The 22749-nt window shown below is 36.6% G+C and overlaps 1 protein-coding gene across 4 annotated transcripts in view; it reads left to right on the top strand.

Moving 5' to 3' along the window:
• Window positions 1-22749, top strand: part of LOC110048177 (integrator complex subunit 3-like) — a 317013-nt gene that overhangs the window by 245187 nt on the left and 49077 nt on the right. For all 4 annotated transcript variants that reach the window (XM_089296027.1, XM_089296026.1, XM_089296025.1 and 1 more), the window contains one exon: window positions 2849-2927. In XM_089296027.1, coding sequence (XP_089152153.1) covers window positions 2849-2927 — 79 coding nt within the window. The remainder of the gene's footprint in view (window positions 1-2848; window positions 2928-22749) is intronic.

Raw genomic sequence — 22749 nt, 5'->3', positions numbered from 1 at the left:
CTACCAAGTGGAGCTGATAATCTTATTCGCATTTTAAAGGAATAGGATCTTGGCATTGAGATCACAAGTGATCTCTCTTGGAAACCCCACATGCATGATATAGTATCGAAAGCTAATAAACTGCTAGGATTACTGAGATGAACCTGCCCTTTACAAAGGCTAGGTTGATGAATCTATAATCAGGCATATGTTGTACCTGTCCTTGGTCAAGTCCCAACTTTCCTATGCTGCACGGGTGTGGTCTCGTTTTCATGTCAAGCAAAAATCCAAGATCGAGGGCATACAAAGGCGAGCAACAAGATGGATTCTTAAAACTAGGGTTGGTGACACCTCCTACAAGGATTGTCTTCTGGCCCTTGGGCCACTACCATTAACTTATGATAGAGAAGTTAAAGACCTTGTGTTTTTTACAAGGCCCTTTGTGGACTCATAGATTTAAATATTAATGACTATGTTACAGTTGAACCTCGATTATCCGGACACGTCGGGACCTCGGTAAATAGTCCGGATAATCGAGAGTCCGGATAATTGAAAACATGAATATTAATGAGATAGATATGTAAACAAAAGGTATACAGCAAAGAAAACATCATTTTAACTGTGAAATCTACACAGCCTGTATGTATTTGCAAATAAAAACTTTCAGTTCAGGTATTTACAAAGGTCTAAAATGTTCAAGCATGTTTGTTTGCTTCAAAGACTTGTAGCTTGATCGCATTGCGAAGTCCATCATTCGTCTTAGCTGCATTAACTGCAAGGGTCAATATCGTTCTGTAATGCCATCCACGACAAGCATTTTTTGAAACATTGCGCTGCCTCTTTAGTCCATACTATTTTCTCATCCTCACCCTCATCTTCCTCATCGCTGCATACACTTTTGCTTTCCGTTGAATCTCCGACAACGGTGGCTAAAATCTCTTCATCATACATCTGCAGTGAAGTCGGGAGCTCGTTTTCAAGTTAAGCCAGTCTTCCACATCGTGAGCATTAGGCATTTCCTCATTGTCAAGTTGCTGCACATGTACCAACATTTCGACCATGGACTCAGCAATATTATCGCACAGGATAATATGCTGTTTCAACAGTCTTTTGAAAGGATTATTGGGCTTTTTGTGACTGAGTTTTCAAGATCACAACTAATTAATATTCATGAAAAAATTGGGACCAGAGAAAAAAGTCCGGATAATTGAATAGTCCGGATAATCGAGGTCTGGATAATCGAGGTTCGACTGTACCTTTGTAAGTCACGGGGTACACATTTAGCTCAAAACCCCAGTATTATGTTAAAACCTAATTTTTGTAAAACTACTACACCTCAAGGTTCTTATTTCAATCGGATTGTTAAGTTATGGAATTTAATTTGTACAGTTGCTCCTTTCTCCTGTGTTTCTATTGTTTCAACTTTCAAGACCTTTGTCACCAAGTTTTATTTTTCACTGTTAAGTTCTATTACGTGAAATACAGAACTAAAAGGTTCAAGTTGCAGTGTTTTGTGATGGTGCTAAGCTCTACAAGCTACAACTGTAGTCACAATGAAATAACAGTGAGAAAACCATGCTAGAGTCAGTTAACATATCTGTAGAGTTAGTTATTGAATGTCCTGGGCTCACCATAAGGGTTGGCATGTTGTCCCTTGTTAAGCATTACAGAAGGATGCAGGGTTGGTCTTTCAGGCTCTGTGACTGGAATTGGCACAGGGTCCAGAGGGGTTCTTAAAGCAATGAAGATGACATCAGAGTCATCTAAAGAGTAACCAGAACTTTTACTGAGTGGAGCTCTGTTAATCCTTGAAGGATGTCGTTGAACTCTTGGCAGTAACCTTGGCCTGGGTTTGAGTCAAGCTTGCACCTCAGAATGGTTGACCATTCAGATGGGTCCTTGACCGTTGGCAGGTTCAATTTCATAACCACTTGTCATGGCAGTTAAGCACTTTATAGACTTAGGAGTTCAACTGTTTTCCTAAATATGAAACTACAGGTGAACCTCTTCATAACGGCCACCTTGGGAACAGAGGAAAGTGACCATTGGGGTGGGTGTTATGGGGAGGTAGGGGTGTAGTATGACACCTGTTGTTTTTGTTTTTTTTCTTTGGATGCAACATTTTTATGCTTACTGTAGCATGTAAATACATAACCAAAATATATCAAAATATATCAACAAAACAGAAACCAATGAAATGCAGTATGGATCAAGTTTTGTGATCTTTTACAGTAACAAACAGGGTTTTGTATATACTAAACTAAGCTTAAAACGTTTTTGTTTAATAATGATCTTTAGTATTTCTATAATGAATTTTAGTATCTTATGATGAATTTTAGTATTTAATGAATTTTAGTATTTTATCATCCATTGTAATTTAATATATTTTCCTTATATTGGTTTCGTTATCGTTTTTCTCATTTTTATTCTGTAAGAGCATTGAGATTTTTTAATGTAACACACTAGAAATAAATTATTATTATTATTATTCATCAGTCATTAATTAATTGGCTGTTGTCAAAGGTTAATTTGGCATTTGGGATGCGTATTAGTGGCCGTTGCCATTGTGGAGAGGTGGGGTGGTAGAGAGGTAGAAACCAGAGCGAATGTATAGACTGCCTACCGGGACAAAATAAGGAGCCGTTGTAGAGAGGCGGCCTTTAGTGGAGGTCCGACTGTAACTGCTGTCCCTGGCTAAAATCACAGTGCCAATTTACAGTGTTAAGGCTCTCGGGTCTACTGCATCACTCCGTTTAAAAAGATGTGAGGCTCTGTGGACAAAAACAGTGTGTATCTTGTGAACAAAGCTAGAACGCATGTAAGGAAATTCGCATAATGTTCAGTATTTTGTTATTTTGTGGTTTTACAGTTATACAAGCTCATGACTGAGATAACATTAGGAGAGCTGACAATATTTGGAGAAGATGGGAAACTTGACACACTGATAGGTAAGTAATTAACTCCTGGCCCATTACCCCTGGGGATTATTTACAGATGTGAACTGAATTTACTGATCTGAATAACAAGTTCTCTGCTCCAAGTGCCGTGCAAAGTCTGAGGGCTTATTGAATATCCTTTCCAAAACAAAAAAAGTAACCCCACTTTTTTTGATCTTGTAATTTTCTTTTCCGTAGTTTGGATACCCTAACCAACTTTTCCAAATGTCATTCCTCTTATTTCCGTTACTTTCTTGAGCTACTGAACCCTCGTACTCCCAAGAGTATATGTGGTGTAACAATGTCATTACATGTACATGTTCAATATTTCTTCAATTTGCATCAAATTTGAAGAGCAAAAAGATCTTTCATAGATCAGTCTTTTGAAATCATAACAATTATCATACCTTCCCTTCCTTGTGTATGAGACTTGATTCAGGCCAGTCTTTACAACTGAAGACCTGATGATGTTATGAGGAAACAAATGTCAACGTAAGCAAAACTTTCCACTGAAGAGTGTTATATCTTCTGACATGTTTTCTAGTTCTTTGTTCCCAAGAATACATAGGTATTTTTGTTCCTTTTGAACTTGGAAAATAGTATTTTCCAAGTTGTAGGTTTGGGTGGGATATTCACTCAATCCTTCCTTCACTCCCTCTTATACTTTTTGAGAATCCGCTGACCAATATATAAGGCTTTCACAGTCATAGCAAAGTTCAAGTTATCTGTGACCTAGAGATGAAACAATTTCCTCAATGAGTGATGAGATTAAATTTTATTGGCAATGTATCACATTAATATTTTTGTTCTTTGCATCTCTGACGCAAGCACTCAATATCTTACCGCAAAAATAATCTACTTTGAGAAGATTTTCGCGCGAACATCTCTATGTATACACTGTGAGCTTAGAATTAAGCTAATAATTTAGAATAGTGCATTTCCAGAAGGTGTCCACTTAAGAAAAGAAATCATTACAATGTGGGCTATTCATATTTGGTGAGGCAACTAACCCCACTAAACAGAGCTTAACTTTGTTGATCCGACAAGACCTGTTGCTGTCCTTCTCGTGTATTGATTCCAAGCTGAACACAGTATTTTATTTCTTTTATTAAGATCTCCCAAGAGATAACACAGAAACAAAAAAATAAAAATTATTATTCTTTAAAGTGCCACTGAAACAAAATTTAGGTATCTGAGATTTTTGCTTAATAATAAAGTTTCAACCTTACTTGGAAACACTGCCAACTTCCTTTTTGTGTACGGCTAGTGAAAACTGCTTTTTCAGCCATTTGGAGTTGACTGCTTGAGTCCAAAATTGGCAGCCATCTTCATACGCCCAAAACAGCCTTCGTGACCTCACTGGTTGTATTGCTCTCATACCGCACTGAAATTTTAGAGTGATTATGGGAGAAGAGACTAGTGTTCTAAACCCCCCCAAAACCCATCTTTAGGACATCTCAGAGCTGTAAAACCGTTAATAACAGTGGCCCCTACACATTGAGGAGGAGGAGGAGGAGGAGAGTTAATCATGTGGACTTTCAGTCAATTTAGTTGGATATTTCCAGGACAGTTTATGTGAGCAAGTAAACAAGTGCAATCTGTTCATAACAACAGGTCTAGTTCTTAAATTGCAAAATGATCGATTGTCAAATGCCCAGCACTCAATTAAACAATATCTACTCACGAAGTTAAAAAGACATGAATACTAGAGAAAGCAGGCTTTGAAAATATTATCCGTAGTGCTGCTGCACGAATCGCGTGTGCAAGAGTGCTTTGAGTCTTGAATCAAGTGCCACAAGGTGCGGTCTTCAGTTGAACTGGAAGGTTTGGCTCTGTAGAAATTTGCTGCAGAGCAAGCATAGTGATCGAGCAGCAACATAATCAGGATTTAAGAAGAATATATAGAAGGTTACAAATTCTCTAATTCATCACTTTTTACCAGAATGCATTCCTTTTAACCAGGGTGCAGTCCACCACTTTTTACTAGAGTGCAACATGGATGTCACACCATCCTTTTTTTCACACATTGAAGGAGATTGTGCTTGACTTTAACAAATCTTGCTTTTGTTCTAAATGCAGTATGTGAAAGTATGTAAACCTAGACGATTAATTGTGACATCTTAATTTTAAGGTGGCTCAAAACAGTAATATTTCCGTGAGAAACCAGGGCTCTAACACGCATTACGGTGCAAGGCATCACATGATCACGCAAGGGGTCGCAAGATAGTGTGCAAGATTTAAAGTTTGCAAAACTCACAACAAACATGGTGGCATGAGGCCTACTTCATAAAACTTTGTTTCCACCAAGTTTAGTGATTTTATTTTACCTTCAGAAACATCCAGGCTTCAGGCAATTTCAAAGGAAAGAACATTCTTTTAAACCACTGTGCTGGAATGTAAACAAAAATTGTGATGTTGATGTTGTTATCGATCATGCCGGCCATCAATCTAAAAAGCAGTAGGGAAAAATTACTCTTCAGGTTTTCTCTGTTCTTTTTAGTGGGCCAGTCTCAACTTCAGGTATTTATGGTACTCTTCTTCTACCGCTTATGCTGCTAACGGCAACAGCGAAAAGGAAAACACTATTCATTTACTTACTTATTTATTTATTTATTTACTCAAATTCAATTGCACAGATGATCAAAACAAAAGCAAAAACAAAGAATTAAATTTATTTACAAGTATAAAAAGGAGATGTCTGAGCAATTAGGCCAGTTTGTACAGAATTCTAGATTCTTTATTTTAAATAAACTGCCTGAGATAAAAATAAATTATGCAAAATACATAGAAAACTAACTAGGCAAATCGCAGCAACAACAAGTGATCAGAAAACTATAAAATTTATCCTTACTTAAGTTAAATTTACTAATATAAAACGGATTCACTTTCTTACTAAACAATGATAATTGATCAATTGTCCTAATAGCTACAGGCAGGTCATTCCATAAATCCACAATGCGACTGAAAAATGAGAATTTAAAGACATCAGTTCTAAAACAACCCTTGGCAAGTATGGCTTCTGTATTTCTCATATTGTACTTGCATGATTTGAAGGTAACATATGATAGGATGTCAAAATCAATGTGCCCTTTAAGACATTTAATAAAGAATCATAAATCTAAAACCTTTCTTCTAAACTTGAGACGCAAAAGACCTAATTTAGCTAAACATTCTGGATAAGATAAATCACTGTAGCAACTAGAACTTTCTTTGCTTTTGGGTGTCACGTTTTTCCGTGACTTCTGGGAATGATGCAACCCACTCTATAGTACTTAACAGCCACTCTCCCTAACCACCACGCAAGGGGTGGCACAAGGTCGGAAAAATGGACCCCTTGATATTTCGCCCAGAGATAACCTATGGTATGTTAAGAATCGTGAGGTTCTAGAGTTTTTACATTTTTGAGAAAATTATGAAAAACCATGGACAACTGTGAAGCCGAAAAATAACAGAAATGAGGTCAAATTTCTTGATCACATAATCAAACTCACATGATGGCGCATAGCAAATTATGGTTTTCCTTAGTTTATAATTTTATTTAGGAGGTATTGCTAAGCTGCTTTGATTATATTTTACACTTACAATTGTAATTCCGAATTTCTGGAGACCAAGGGAAGAGAACCGAAATTTTTAGACTCTGAAAATCAAAAATTCCATAGCGTTTTCAAACATCTCAAAACATACTTGGTATTATGTAGAATTCTTTCAAAATTCAATTCCAACAAGTACAAGAGCTGTTTTTGAATGTGATATAATTTTTTCTTGGCAAAAGTTATTTCTGAGGCAAGTGGCCCCATGCAAGTTGACCCAATTTGACCTTTCAAAGAGATTTTGTTTAATAAGGAAATGTAAACAATTTGACTAGCCTTAGTTCGCTTTCTGAGCAAACCATTGAAAAACCCTGCCATTTCCCATTAAAACTACCTAGTAAACCTGAGATAATACTTCAATGACAGCTTACCTTCCAAGTGGGTGTTTGAATGCAAGTAATTTTGATGTTCTATACTAATTTTCCTGTGTCTTGTTGCCATGCTCAGGCACTGGCCTTTTCATACGGCTATGGCATTTTCTAAGTGTCACCTTTCTCTGGCTTGTGCAATATTTTTGCAGGATCTGTATCCATGTCTTGCATATGAAGCATCCTCTGGGTATCTATTGAGTTTTGTATTGAATATTTCTAATGAAAAGAGGCAAGAAGTGAAGGAACTAATTGAACTGAAAAATAGACCCAGATTGATGTCACGCAATGTTTACATCTAAGTGATCACATGCCGCAAATACATCCGCATGGATATTATTGTCTTGCTATTGCTCATTTCTTCGTTTTCTTCCTTACTAGCATACAATGTTTTCGTTTTGGTTTTTTTGTAACTTTTTTTATTTGTAATCACAAGCCTGTTTCGAAGGAGAGTTATTTGTATGCAATACTTTGAATCGGTGTATATACACGCAGCACATTTACTTTTTGCATTTTCTAGTGACTGTGCAACAAACTGGAAATCCTATCTAGTTTTATCTCTAAAACTCAAATGCCTGGGCAGGTCCATTGCTAATAATTTCTTAAAGCTAGATAAACGGGAATAGTAATATATATCTGAAAAAGGGCTTGTTACTGGTCGCAAAGCCAGCTTTTGTAATTTGTATTAGTTGTATTTACCAATTTGCCCATGGCAGGTGAACACGCAAATAGGTCCCCTTCGTGGCGCATCTGACTTTTTAGGAATTATGTTCAACAAGATACCTTTTGATGCAGAAGTAGACACACGCTTTTATATGATTTTCGAAAACTCTCCCTTTGGAAACTGAAAATGATTTGCTTTTGGGTTCGCACCAGACATGTTTCTTTTCGTAAGAGCAAAGAGCACGTAAAACTGTTTTGAGAGTTGCCATCGAGAGAGATCTAAGTTTAAAACAGATCATTACCAAACTCAAATAGATCTTTGGCAAATAGTTTGTTTACCTCTAAAAAAGTTCTAAATATAAAGTTCTCATGGTGTTTGAGCTGTTATCTTTTAAATTCAAACTTTTCGATCGCTCGCCCGATAAGCAAAGCTAGCACGTGCGAAACTCCTAACTTTTTCTTAAATTCAGCAAACCTTATTAGGTGTACAAACTCCACTGGATTAAAATCTTTACAACTTTACAAAGTTATGTGCAGGAAAATGAGTTTAGGTCTTTTGAAGTGTATTGTATAATCTTGAGCACTCACTTTGTCAAAAAAAAAGAAAAAAACACTTTGAAATCAAACATAATTTACAATTCAGCATCCCGAGTAATTAGGACGCATGTGTTTACTTCTGCGGAAATTGAGTCATTTAGTCTGCGTCATCGGTTGACTGAAAAATTGGAAGATGGAGAGAAATTGCTCGTTTCAGCAGCTAGTTGGTGGTCAATGCGGTCAAGACCCTCAAAGCACTTAAGTCCAAGATTCAGTTCCTGTGCTAACTTGTAACAAAGATATATCATGCCACAAAAGCTCTGTCATATAGACTTTCTTCGTAGAACTCATCTCACTAAGATGCCGTAGGGGATTTATATAAGTTTGTGCTCTGCAGGAAATTTGTTTTCCGGCTTGCACCCATGCAATATTGTTTTTAAAATCTTCCAGTCCCCCCCAACTCCCTTTATTTAAAAAATGGAATGGGCCATCCTTTACCCCAAATACTTTTTGTTTTCACTCACTTTAAATTCAAAGTTAGCACAGGGGTGCAGTAGGGGACTAGGGGGAGCAAATAGGATGTGGTTACGAACTCTTAGCTATTTTCCACTACCCACTGAGCTGAGCAATAGCTGAGTGCACTAAGGAGAAAAACAAGAAGTTGTCCCGTTTTAACTTGAAAGAAAAACGTATTTTCAGTGAAAGCAATTGAGTGAATTAATATTACTATATTAAATATTTGGAACAAAAGACATGAAAAAGTCTCTGTGTGTTTATATCATGATGGGAAATCTTAATTAAATTGTTGCAGTGGCCATGTAATGAACCGTTAAATGCATTGCGTGCAACATCAACAAGAAAAAGAAATTGTTTGCATAGGAAAACTTCTTTCCCCCTCCCCCGTCAGAAAAATTAATTAATCACCTGGTCCGGAAGTGACGAAGGAAAGATTGCGTTACACTCACTACACCGATATTTACGTCTTGCGCTAAGGAATTATACAAGAAACTAAATGAATATCAAGAGGTTGCTCACTGAGAGGTAGATATTGCAACATATGGATTGATTTTCCACAAAAGTGTTGCACAAGCTTAGCCTGGAACCGGCACACAACTTTACAAGCTCAATGTCAAGATATAACTCTAAATTATAAAGCGCTATTGCTCCAGCGATTCACAAACTGCTGTTTATTAAAATTCGTTAGAAACTCTATAAAGACTGTGAGAACTAAAATAAAAGATACAAATAAACTACAAATTAGCTTGCGAAAATAACGGGATATAAATACATTTCACATGCTTCGAAAGTTACAAAAGTGAAAGGAGAAAACTTAAGATCAATTTACAATAACGGTAAAATGATGTCGTATACAACTTGACTTTATCTAAAACCTTAAGACTTAAATTTACAATTCACAAGCGATAAAACTGAACTTAAACGACTAAAGATTCAAACCGTTTACATAAACAAACTAAAATAGCGTAAAAAATAATTACCTTGGTGCTGCCTTGATCACCAGAACAATGATAAACTTGGAGAAACTTGTTAACATGCAGTGAATTAACAGATCTTGCATCAACTGATTTTGCTAACAAAAAAACTACTCTTTTATAACGCTAGTTGGTGTTGTGGCGTTACGCATGTGCTTTCACAACACCACAGAACTTACTAGAAAGACCTAGAAACAAGGGTAGCGTACACGCGAAACAAATACGCACGAAAAAGCCTTAAATAACTGAATACACATTCAAATAAACTTCCAATGACTTAAAAATAGTACTCTCAAGGCTACAAAGTATAGTAATTGAGCGTAAAACAGCTTAAATTAGAAACCCATTGAAAACTTGCGCAATGTTGCACGTGCAAATTTGTTGCAGAAGCACACGCCTCTTCAAGTGTAGTACATCATGCGCGTACAACTTAACTGCTGTAGCTACAAGTGCGGCAACAAGAAAGCAATGGAAAAATTAACTGAGAACATCAAAATTATTTGCCTTCAAACAACCACTTGGAAGGTAAGCTGTCATCGAAGTATTATCTCAGATTTACTGGGTAGTTTTAATGGGAAATGGCAGGGTTTTTCAAAGGTTTGCTCAGAAAGCAAACTAAGGCTAGTCGAATTGTTTACATTTCCTGATTAAACAAAATCTCTTCAAAAGGTCAAATTGGGTCAACTTGCATGGGGCTACTTGCCTCAGAAATAACTTTTGCCAAGAAAAAAATTGTATCATGTTCAAAAACAGCTCTTGTACCTACTAGTATTGAATTTTGAGAGAATTCTATACAATACTGATTATGTTTTGAGATGTTTGAAAACGGTACGGAATTTTTGATTTTCAAAGTCTGGAAATTTCTGTTCTCTTTGCTAAATGGTCTCCAGGAATTCGGAATTACAATTGTAAGTCTAAAATGTCATCAAAGCAGCTTTACAATACCTCCTAAATAAAATTATAAACTAAGGAAAACCATAATTTGCTATGTGCCTTCACGCGAGTTCGATTATCTGATCATGAAATTTGACCTCATTTCTGTTATTTTTCTGCTTTGCGGGTTGTCCACGATTTTTGGTAATTTTCTCAAAAATTTAAAGATTGTACAACCTAAAACTTATATCACGATTCTTAGCATACCATAGGTTATCTCTTGACGAAATATTAAGGGGTCCATTTTTGCAACCTTGTGCCACATTTTTTCAATCTCACTCCTTCCCTATGGAGAGTCGCTCTTAAGTATTCTTCATTATGGGTACTTTTGTGTTTCATTTTCACCAGTGCTTGTTGGCACTGAAAGTTCAATCTGCTGGTTTCTACCGTGTTTTCCTTAGCTGCTTCACTGTTGAAAGCCCTGAAGTACAAATTCTAGAATTCGAGTCGCCTCAGTTTTCCTCCATTGTCAGTTTTTTGTGTCGTTATATTTGTACTTAAATATTTTGTCTTGTTTATTTTTTCAGTTGAATCACACCCATTACACACCTACGATCACATTTGTTTCTCTTGTGTTTATGCCCAGTATGATTAAACTGGTGCATTCAAACTGTGACATCTGTAGCGCTTACTAGACCTACAATCATATTGCAAGATAAATTTGGTGGCACATCTTTGAACACACTCAAGACCAGAAGAGCTGGGAGACCAGAATTGAGATGCATACTCCAACTGTGGTCATACCAATGATTTATGTAGAATCAACATAGTTTTTTGGTCGCAATCAGTGGTGCACGTTCTGTAGATAATACCCAACATCTTATTTGCTTTACTTACAATTAAGTCAATATGATCGTTCCATGATAAACTCGAAGGAACGTGAACGCCAAGATCTTTCTGAATTGAAATGACTGCAACTTGCAACCCACTCAGAATATATGATGTGTGCATAAAATTTTTTTTCTTTGTCATGACAAGGTGCTTATACACTGATTAGCGTTGAATTTCATGAAATGCTCAGATGACCAACCAGTTAGACTTAGTAAGTCTCTTTGTAGTTGAACTGCGTCAGCACCATTATTAATAATTTGGTAACACTTCATATCATCCGCATAGAGTTGGACAGTAGTCCTGGCATCTGTCACACTTAGGGCACTGTTTACATATATTATAAACAACAAGGGTTCCAAGATAGACCACTGGGGCATACTGGATGAAATAGGTAGCAAAGAAGTTGCGGGAAATAGGTAGCAAGGAAGATTTGTGGGTATTCACATTTATTTGCGTGGAATTGCGCACTTTACTGAGCAGCGGACTGCCTTCACATGTGCACAAAGTACAATCTTGCAAAGTCAAGATTTTAATTTGTGCATAGAATGCACACAAAAAATTCCTTATCCACAAAGCTAATGTCTCAAAAACTGATCCAGTGACGCTACTTTTTTTTAAAATGTAAAAAAAAGCTGTGGAGGGGAATTTTTCCAGCTAGGAGATTTTCATTTTTTTTCTTTAAATTTAAGCAAAATCTACTCCACAGAATTTTTTTATAATTTCCCCTGCTTCTTCTTCTGTGTGTAATAAAAAGATTTTTATAAAAAAAATATGGGTTCACTGGCTTAGTTTTTAAGATAAATGCAATTGATGGTTAAAAGTCGGTCAAGGACATTGCTATGCAACAGAACAGTGCAACCTTTATTATGACTTAAACACAACGAAAGGTACAGTGGAGAGTTACCTTAAAAAAAGTAGCACAGCCATTCAAAACAGTACAGTTCCAAGCCTGAAAAATTCCACCTACATGTAGTTCTTAAAAAAATGAAACTGTTTTGAGCCACCTTAAACTTAGTATGTCATTTCTTAGCAGTCCTGCCTCCTTGGTCAAATTCTAAAATGAAGAGAAATTGTCGTTACTAAAGCTTGTAGAATAACTAAAACGAGCAAAAACCTTAGAACACGCTTATTTCATATATGCTGTGATCTAATCCTTTTCATCCAAACATGAATTTAAGCTAAATGAAGTTAATAAGCTGATCTTTGATTATGTATGAAAGCACAAAAATCCAAAGGTCAAAAACTCTACCCTGATTAAAAGTAAAGAAAAAGGAGGGCTTAACATGAGTGATTTTACATTGTTTGATAAAGCATTAAAAATATGTTGGGTGAAGCTTCTTTGCTCTGAAGGCGATCAAGCATGGAAATTAATCACACTGCGCTTGCTATGTGGCATTGGCAGAACACTTCTTTTTCAATGAAATTATGACATAAAATACTTGAACTTAAGTGCAAAGCTACGATGGCCCACAAGTGCACACCAAATTTAAATCACTCACACTAAATTTAAATCACTCACACTGAATTCAAATCACTCACACCAAATTTAAGTCACTCACACCAAATTCAAATCACTCACACCAAATTTAAATCACTCACACCGAATTCAAATCACTCACACCAAATTCAAATCATTCACACTAAATTTAAAATATTCACACCGAATTAAAATCTCAGCATTTGATTTTAATCTTCATACCAAATCCAAAATATTCACACAGGATTGAAATCTTCACACCAAATTCAAGTTTTCACACCAAATTGAAAGTTGTACACCGAACGAATCACAGATTGGTCAGCAGCTGAGCCCACCTGCGCATCAACGCAATATGGCGGGCCATGCGTCGGGGTTGGTACATTTCACTGACCCCTAGTCCATGGACTACTTGAATGGACTACCCATGGACTACCCTAAATGGACCACCCTGAAATCTGTGGCAAACATAAATTCAACAAAGCTAGAACCCAAACAAAAGATGTGATCGATCAACAAACACAATTACGGAACATTTGCGATTTAACAGATTCAACGATCCCAAACAAAGTCAGAAAAACGACCCAGAGATCATATCTGAGTGTGGTAACAGAAAATGGAGGATGTCATAGAAAAGTTCGAAGTGACTGTGGAACTGAAAATGGTTTATTAGCCGCTGCACAACGCTACTTTATGGCTGACATAGAAAGTCACATATATGGATCTTCACCACATAATCAAAGAAGAGAAGCATGGTGGTCATTTTATCAATGGAGTAAGGCAACATGGTGGATAAACTTCCTCAAAGATCTAATGGAGCAATCAGCTTTTACGCCTGGGCATGATCTCCAAATGGAATGTTTGTGGTTTTGTTTTTCTAGTCCTATCAAGCGTGATCTAAATATCGTGAAGGATCATTGGTATACCCATTTGATCCGCAAGTCATGACATGAAACAGTCTCTGGAAGACCAGATGAGCTCTTCTACCTACCTGAATTGCATTCAGCTCGAGACTTTAAGCATCCTGTCACTGGGAAGCAATGCCGCTTTGTTTTGGAGAATTATGTTAACTCTGATGAATGCCATAATGATTTTCAAGAATATTTTAGTTATGTGGTTGATACTGCAGAATTAACTCCTCCTGGTGATTAGAGGGAAGTACTCGCTCTTTACAATCATCTTATTGCATTTGCTGAGGGAGGATCTTGACTTGAAAATCATTTACTGCATCTCATCTCACTGAAAGGGACACAAACAGTTAAAAGGGAAAAATATGGAATATTTGCATGCAAAATACACTTTTATGTCTTCAAGCTGATCAAAGATTTATCTGTTATTTTGAGAAATTGAGATGTTAATGGGCTATTGCATGGATTTTTCACTTGACTAAGGTCATGAGCAGGGACTCTACAATTATACGTTAATCAACTACCCTTAAACATTTGCATGCTTGTCTCTGGAGACACTATGCAAATTGTGTCATCAAATTTATTTTACCGTTTTTTATTTTCCTACCTATCGTTTGCACTTCTGTTACTTTCACCTTTGCCAGGCAATATCACAATTTCATAGTTAATTGTTGAATTAATTGTTGAATTGAGGGTACTGTAAGTTAGCAGAGTTTAGTGTAAGTTAGCAGATTTGTATTGAAGTGGCTATGGGCCTTTGCTCATAGGCATACATGTACAATCAATCCATATCTGTAGTTTTTTAGGGGTCAAGCCCCTTGCTTGTAGCCATTATTGCACTAGCCCATGGCTTGTCTACTTAAGAGTGCCTGCCTGTAAAAATCAGACAAATTCTTAATTTCGTGGCAAGGGTTGAAAATTCGATTTCGCTCATATTCCTATGGTAGATAGGCTAGGGCATGACAAAAACTACTGGATAGTCTTTTTGGCAAAATATCCTTTTATTCCAAAGAAATATGCAAATTACCAAAGTCCGTCAAAATCGTCATTTGACGCACCATTTTATTAAACAAGTTTGAGAGCCTCGCATACAAAACCACATCATTCTTCCTTCTTTAGAACACTCAAATATTTTTGTGCAATGTTTAATTGTGTACCGGGTTGATTTTAGGGAATGTTGCAGTTTTTGTTGGGTGCAGAATAATTAAATTTCGAAGACATGTATTTCATTCACTTAAAAGTACTCCGTAAAAATAACTGATTTTGACCATGTGAGAAACCTACAAATGGATTAAGCTTCTGGTGGTTGAATCGCAGAAAGATGGTCTACAGATTCCTGTAAAAGTTTCTCTGGGCAAATGATTGTGAGCGACGCGAGAGCTTTTCAAAGCACGTTAAAAATGCAGATATTTGACCATCCGTCGTCAAATTTCAATTTATGGGTTAGACATATATTTTAGCAAGCGCCACATGTCTTGAGCTATGTTAAGTTGAAATAGACACAGAGCTGATAATTTCGAAATGTTCTAACCTTATTTGCTGTAAAAGACAGGTCCAAAAGCCGATTTGACGTGTTTCTGTCACCATTTGTCGCACATAAAGCAGAAGTTTGCTTTTGTTCACACAACGTCCGATGTACATCGCCAACTGTCAACTTATCTAATGGTCGAATACCGTGAATCTCTGACCCCCTTTCAACACATATGATCACCACTGCATCTAAGTCAAAAACGGCTAAGTGATTTGTGGATAGTTGCTTGCTTTGCACTACACCAAGATATTACGTTTGATCATCGTTTGATCTCTTGCTGCTTGAATCCTTGCTGGCAGCGGTTCCTTGTTTGTTCATCACGCAATGCTGTCATCTCATTGTAGGGGGTACGGGTAGGACAATTTCTATCCTAATACGTAAGGCTCCGTAAGGCTCGGAACCAAAGGGAGCACACAATCTTGTTGAGTAGGAAGAGATTAAATTAAGCAATGAAAAGAATGAATAGTTAACCATTGCCCGTGTTGTCATCTTTTACTAGACAACCACTACCTACCCGCCCTGCGTAAACACTGTAACGCTAAACTCGTACCTAGGTCTTTTCGCGCTGTGCAATTACCGTAAATCTTCAAATTAGCGCCCGGGGCGCTTATTTCAAATTTAGGATAAGACGGGGGGCGCTTATTGAATTTTCCCCAAATCGTAGCCGGACATGGTCATTCTTTTAATACATCATCTGCACGTAAACACCAACATAAGCTGTTTATTGACATAAAACGCTGATCCTACAGTTTAAATCGCGGCACTGTTAGTACTTAACGTGTTCAACGTGTTCACTAAACGTGTTCACAAACTGAAACAATGTACAAATCTAATACTACACGACGAAAGCTATACACCCTTTGTTGTCTCGTTACTTTCCACAAAATGGGGGGAGGGGAGGGGGCACTTATTTTAAATTTCGGCCAATAGGAGAGGCGCTTATTCGAAGGGGGCGCTTATTCGAAGGGGGCGCTTATTCACGGAGGGGGGAGCGCTAATTCGAGGATTTACGGTACTTTCAGTTTACATATAATACAGTGGGCTACCGTTGGGGAAATGCGAGGTGGCCGCTTAATAGGGGTTGGCCGCTTAAGGTGGTATGGTACCCTCAATATGGACCAAAAAGTTTGTTTAAATATGGTGAAGAAAGATCAATTGTGTGCTATTGCACTCAAGAAGAGAAATTAAATTTCTAGAGTTTTACTCAAAATGGTTGCTATGGAAACCAGCCACAGCCTTTTGACGTAGTGTTTTATAGTATTGACGCCAACACTTCCTGCTCTTTTACAAAACAAGAATTGACTGTCAAATAAGCATATCATGTAAGTTTCTGTTTTGTTCTGTGATATGAACCTAAGTTTTGACAGTTAACTCTTATTTTCAGTGCTTTTTATAACTTTATTTGGAAATAACCTTATTTTTTACCACACCCAGTGGACAAATCATCTCATGTCACGTGACAGACCTTAAAATGTTACGATTTTTTTGGTTTATATCATCACGACACTATTGGTCTTTGATGAGCCCAAGTTTCAGAAAATCTACTTAAAAACCTTGCAAAGTAGAAATGTTGGCGCGAAGTCAGTCGGTACAAAAGTAAACTTTTGAGAAAAATGCACTTTAAGTTTTTTACACGAAGTATTAAGCATTTAACGAGCCACAAATAGTGCGGGGGGGGTGCAGATTGGATCTCGGGGGAGGGGGTGCAATGGTTGTTCTATTTTGTAAAAAGTTACCGCAGTTGTGGGAAATATTCCTTGTCATAAGGGAAATTAATGAGCCTGTGATGGCAATTTGAGGCAAAGCTTTTCACGAATAATTATACCAATCGAGTTGTGCATGTCTTAAAAGTTTTTTCTAAATAGTTTCGTTCATATAAGTTAAAAATAATCTATATTTTTGGTCACGTTCTTATAGTAAACAGTCGTTGCTATGGCCGTTGCCACGTGAAAAAACTTATACCACTGTGTACTTTCCTTATTCACACTTATCTGGAAGGAAATTCGGCAAGATCGTTTCAAAATGTTTTTGACAAGTCCTCAAGGGTCTTCTTTCATGAACATCGCCATATTTTAGGGTACCATACCACCTTAATAGAGGTTGGTGTACCTTGAATATTTTTTCACTATCAGGTTATAAATTTAGCTAAATTTCTTAGTAAACATGGAGTCAATTCAAGACAATCATGATAGCCGTCATTCTCGGAGACCCAGGGGCAGTTAGTGGGGGCGGGAAAAAAGTGTAAGCGGGTCTTCGCCCGAACTTTTTTCTCACCCGTTAAGACTTTTCCCCGCTCCCAATAACTGGCCCTGGATCTCCAAGGATGACGTCTATAATGATTGTCTTGAATTGACTCCATGTTCACTAAGAAATTTATAGCCCGATGGTGAAAAAATATTCAAGGTACACCAACCCCTATTAAGCAGCCACCTCCCATTTCCCCGAGGGTAGCCCACTGTATTATATGTAAACCAAAAATAATTGCACAGCGCGAAAAGACCTAGGTATGAGTTTAGCGTTACAGTGTTTACACAGGGCGGGTAGGCGGCGGTTGTCTAGTAAAAGATGACAACACAGGCAATGGTTAACTATTCATTCTTTCCATTGCTTAATTTAATCTCTTCCTACTCAACAAGATTGTGTGTTCCCTTTGGTTCCGAGCCTTACGGAGCCTTACGTATTAGGATAGAAATTGTCCTACCCGTACCCCCTAAAAAGGGATGACAGCATTGCGTGACGAACAAACAAGGAACCGCTGCAAGCAAGGATTCAAGCAGCAAGAGATCAAACGATGATCAAACGTAATATTTTGGTGTAGTGCAAAGCAAGCAACTATCTACAAATCACTTAGCCGTTTTTGACTTAGATGCAGTGGTGATCATATGTGTCGAAAGAGGGTCAGAGATTCATGGTATTCGACCATTAGATAAGTTGACAGTTGGCGATGTACATCGGACGTTGTGTGAACAAAAGCAAACTTATTTGAAGGTTTCTCACATGGTCAAACTTCTGCTTTATGTGCGACAAATGGTGACAGAAACACGTCAAATCGGCTTTTGGACCTGTCTTTTACAGCAAATAAGGTTAGAACATTTCGAAATTATCAGCTCTGTGTCTATTTCAACTTAATATAGCTCAAGACATGTGGCGCTTGCTAAAATATATGTCTAACCCATAAATTGAAATTTGACGACGGATGGTCAAATATCTGCATTTTTAACGTGCTTTGAAAAGCTCTCGCGTCGCTCACAATCATTTGCCCAGAGAAACTTTTACAGGAATCTGTAGACCATCTTTCTGCGATTCAACCACCAGAAGCTTAATCCATTTGGAGGTTTCTCACATGGTCAAAATCAGTTATTTTTACGAAGTACTTTTAAGTGAATGAAATACATGTCTTCGAAATTTAATTATTCTGCACCCAACAAAAACTGCAACATTCCCTAAAATCAACCCGGTACACAATTAAACATTGCACAAAAATATTTGAGTGTTCTAAAGAAGGAAGAATGATGTGGTTTTGTATGCGAGGCTCTCAAACTTGTTTAATAAAATGGTGCGTCAAATGACGATTTTGACGGACTTTGGTAATTTGCATATTTCTTTGGAATAAAAGGATATTTTGCCAAAAAGGCTATCCAGTAGTTTTTGTCATGCCCTAGCCTATCTACCATAGGAATATGAGCGAAATCGAATTTTCGACCCTTGCCGAGTTATTTTCCATATTTATGGACAGGGACTCTTAACAATAATTATTATTCCACAAGCTCGCGTTAAGGTGTAAAAAGGCTTACTGAATTTTCTGGACAAGTTTGTCGGTTTTCAGATCTTTGTGTAAACGTCTTGTTAATGCTGTGAAAAATGTTCCCTTTTTATAGCATTTAAAGGTATCCAAGAGTAACTGTTTGTTATTGAGCTTTGTGCTTTTCGGTAAAGTTTATTTGCTTTGATGATAAAATGCTTTTCTATTTGATGACCGAGTTATATTTTGTAAACATATTTTGAGTGACGAAGCGGCAAACAATGGAAATTTAAAAAAACGTAGCCAGCTATTTTCCATATAAATAACTGAGGTTTGAGAGGCAATCAGGTAGCTAGAAATTCAATACCTGAGGTTGAGGATTTGTGGTTATTTTGTTGTCCAGCAAACAAAGCACAGGATATGAAGTACTCAGCATTATTATTCGTGTCTGATGTAGTGAACAGCTTGTAGGTTGGGCTGATTCCATTATCAACTGAAAACTCGCAGCGAGTGAGAAAACATATTGTGGCCACATGTATAACACTATTGGTAACCTGCTTCACATCCCCTAGTGGCAAAACAAATCAGCTGGGGATTTTATCTCTTCCAGTCTTCGAGAATGAGTTCTGGGGGAGGAAGCAACTTACTAGTGGATGCCTTGTTACAGTAATATAAAGGGTAACTTTAATAAAAACATTTCATATTTTTGATGAAGTTATACAAAATAGAACAATTTGAAAATTGTTTAAAAGGCAACTAAATTTTATAGGTTTTTGTATGGTTTGTCTACATGATGAGGCTAAACAAAAAGGTATTCCTTTAAAGGCCTCTTTATCCAAATACTTAACAACTTACAAAAAGATACCACAACTGAGAGCCTGTAGATGTATTCTGCCTAAGAACATTTACAGCAGAAATCTTATGGACAAACGCTACTTAACTCCAATGTTCAGTTAACAAGACTTTCTATGAAACCTCACTTTAAACAGTACAAGTACATGCACACAGGTGTGGAAAGTAAATCAAGTATCCAAGGAAGATCCCAAATTGATGTTTCATAAAACTGTAGAACAGATGCCAGCCAACAATTTCATAGCATTAAATATCAAAGGAACAAAAAGCAAATTGGCTTACAAAATATGAAACTTCTAAATGTGAAACTATGTTAAAATATGAACTGATACTACTGAACCTTATTTAAAACAGTCAGTTGCATGTTGCTGGACTTAATTATCTGCGATCTATGAAGTAGAACATTAGGCAACACCTTACTGCTGACCGGAAGAGTTGAAAATTTGAATTTGGTGTGAAGATTTGAATTTGGTGTGAAGATGTTGAATTCGGTGTGAAGATTTGAATTTGGAGTAAAGATTTGAATTCAGTGTGAAGATTTTGATTTGGTGTAAAGATTTCAATTTGGTGTGAAGATTTCAATTTGGTGTGAATATTTTAATGTGGTGCATGTAAGAATATTAAATTTAGTGTAAAGATTAAAATTTGGTGTGAGCATTGTGAAATTTGGTGTGCATGTTGTGAAACTTGGTGTGAAAGTTTTGAATTCAGTGTGAGTGATTTGAGTTCAGTGTGAATGTTTTGAATTCGGTGTGAGTGATTTGAATTTGATGTGAGTGATTTAAATTTGGTGTGCACTTGTGAGCCACCGTACAAAGCTACCTATTTTCTACAAAGACATGATTTCACTTAGGCAAGAATTAAATAATGTCCCTACTACAAAGAAAGATGTATGCAACCAAATCGTTTGGAATAATCGATTCATAAAAATCAACAAAGCCTCTGCATATTTTCGAAGCTGGCATCAAGCTATGCAGTCTTCTCGATGAGATTTCTGTCTTTCGATGAGTTCTCACAAAAATTCAATGTAAAATGCAATTTTTTACAGTATCACAGCCTTCTTTCAGCAATATTGAGTGTCTGGAAAAAATATCTAAAACAGGAAGTAATTTACTTGCCATTGATATACTTACATGTAAAACAATTTACAGATCTTTAATTGATCATCAGAATTTTTCTCCTCCAATGGCTGAAAAAAGACTTATAGAATGTGGGTTTGATATCCACGAACGTCAGAAATATATTCTTTACCCTTTCTCGTGACCAAAGAAATCAAACTTTCAATATTCCAGTACAACATTATTCAAAATCTTCTTTACACCAATTGCATTTTGTACAAAATGAATAAGGTTGAAAACACTCATTGTCCCTTCTGTACAAACGTCGAACCAAACCGTCAGTAATTTATTCGTATCGTTTCCCTATGCTATTTCTTTCTGGTCAGAGTTTATTGAATGGTATCAGTCTATGTCTAAAAAGACCTTAAGCCTTTCCAAGAATGAAGTCATATACAGCGTGCTTAATAAATGGTCCTCTTGTTCAACCCTAGACCACCTTATTCTCATCGGTAAGTACTTTCTTTATTGCAAAACATTAAATAGCGTTAAATTTCAGTTCGCAGATTACATAAATCTGGTAAATGACAAATAGAAATTGAACATTTCATAGCTCTTATGTCAAACAAACATAATACTTTCTTAAAGAAGTAGTCTGGTTTCATAAATTAATGCATGCAGTACGTAATCACACATTTAATTTGCAAGGATTAAATTAGTTATTACAGTTTTTCCAATATTGTGCATCATTCTGTAACCTTAAGTGCAAGTGATTTGTGTAAGTAAGAAATACGAAATATAGCATATTGTAAGTAAGTAATGTAACATAGTGTATTGTAAGTGATATACATAAGTAATATAGCATATTGTAAGCAACTCAGTAATTTTATGCAAGGCTTTGTAAGTAGGTAATGTCGTATGTAGTAAGTAGAGTACTGTAAGTAGTGTAAAATAACATTTTGTAACTGATAATTGTAAACTCGGAATTTAGCAAAGTATAAGTCAATTTTAGCATTGTGTTGTAAATTGTAAGTTTTGTAATGTAAGTATTCTATAATTGTAATGTAACATAATTATACAGAGTAAGTAAATTTAAAACAATGAATTTAAGCTAAAGCTTTAGCATTTTCACACTTCACAATGGATGCATCCTCGACACAGTCTGTCAACATTCTAGAGACATTTGGCATGCACCAGTACAGAATTTATAAGCTAGATTTCTGCTCCTACTGTACAATTTCCACATCTTTCTATTTTCGCGATCTGGTAAAGGGGAGATTGATGTGTATCGTTCTATTTAAACAATAGAGTGTTTCTGTCAAGGAACTATCGGCTGATAGTTGCCCCGAGGAAATTTGATGTTCTTAAAACAAATATGCTAGTTTTAAGAACATCAAATTTCCAAGGGCAACTATCAGACCGATAGTTCTGAGACATAAACACTCTATTGTCTTTATTCTTCACCACTAAATTTTCTTCCACACACCAGTTCAAAAATCATATTGAATTATTTTCAACTTTTTTAGATGAAAGCCGTGAAAGCCAAATGTAAAATTTGAAAAAGAAAACAAACAAAATCCCTCTTAATACAAATTCAATTGTTTATTTTCTATAAGCCCGCTTGTTTACAGAAATAGTTTCATGGACGAGTGCTATCCATCCGGGTATTTTCCGCGGACGGGCACTATGGGCTGATGGTGTCTCTCCGCGGATGAACACTATCGCGTCAAGTGATCAATTTAAACCAATCAGAATCAGAGAAAATTTAGTGGTGAACTATAAGTCCAAACGTAGCTCAGATCACTATGTGCTTTTTGTGACGATCCCTTGTCACACCTCGCCATCAATGTGTCATCATGC

Source organism: Orbicella faveolata, unplaced genomic scaffold (assembly GCF_042242905.1).
Source record: "Orbicella faveolata isolate gen_17 unplaced genomic scaffold, um_ofav_v1 contig_26, whole genome shotgun sequence".
In the NCBI taxonomy this organism is placed as follows: Eukaryota; Metazoa; Cnidaria; class Anthozoa; order Scleractinia; family Merulinidae; genus Orbicella; species Orbicella faveolata.
The sequence above is the reverse complement of the archived record's forward strand: the minus strand, read 5'-3'. Positions and strand labels throughout refer to the sequence as shown.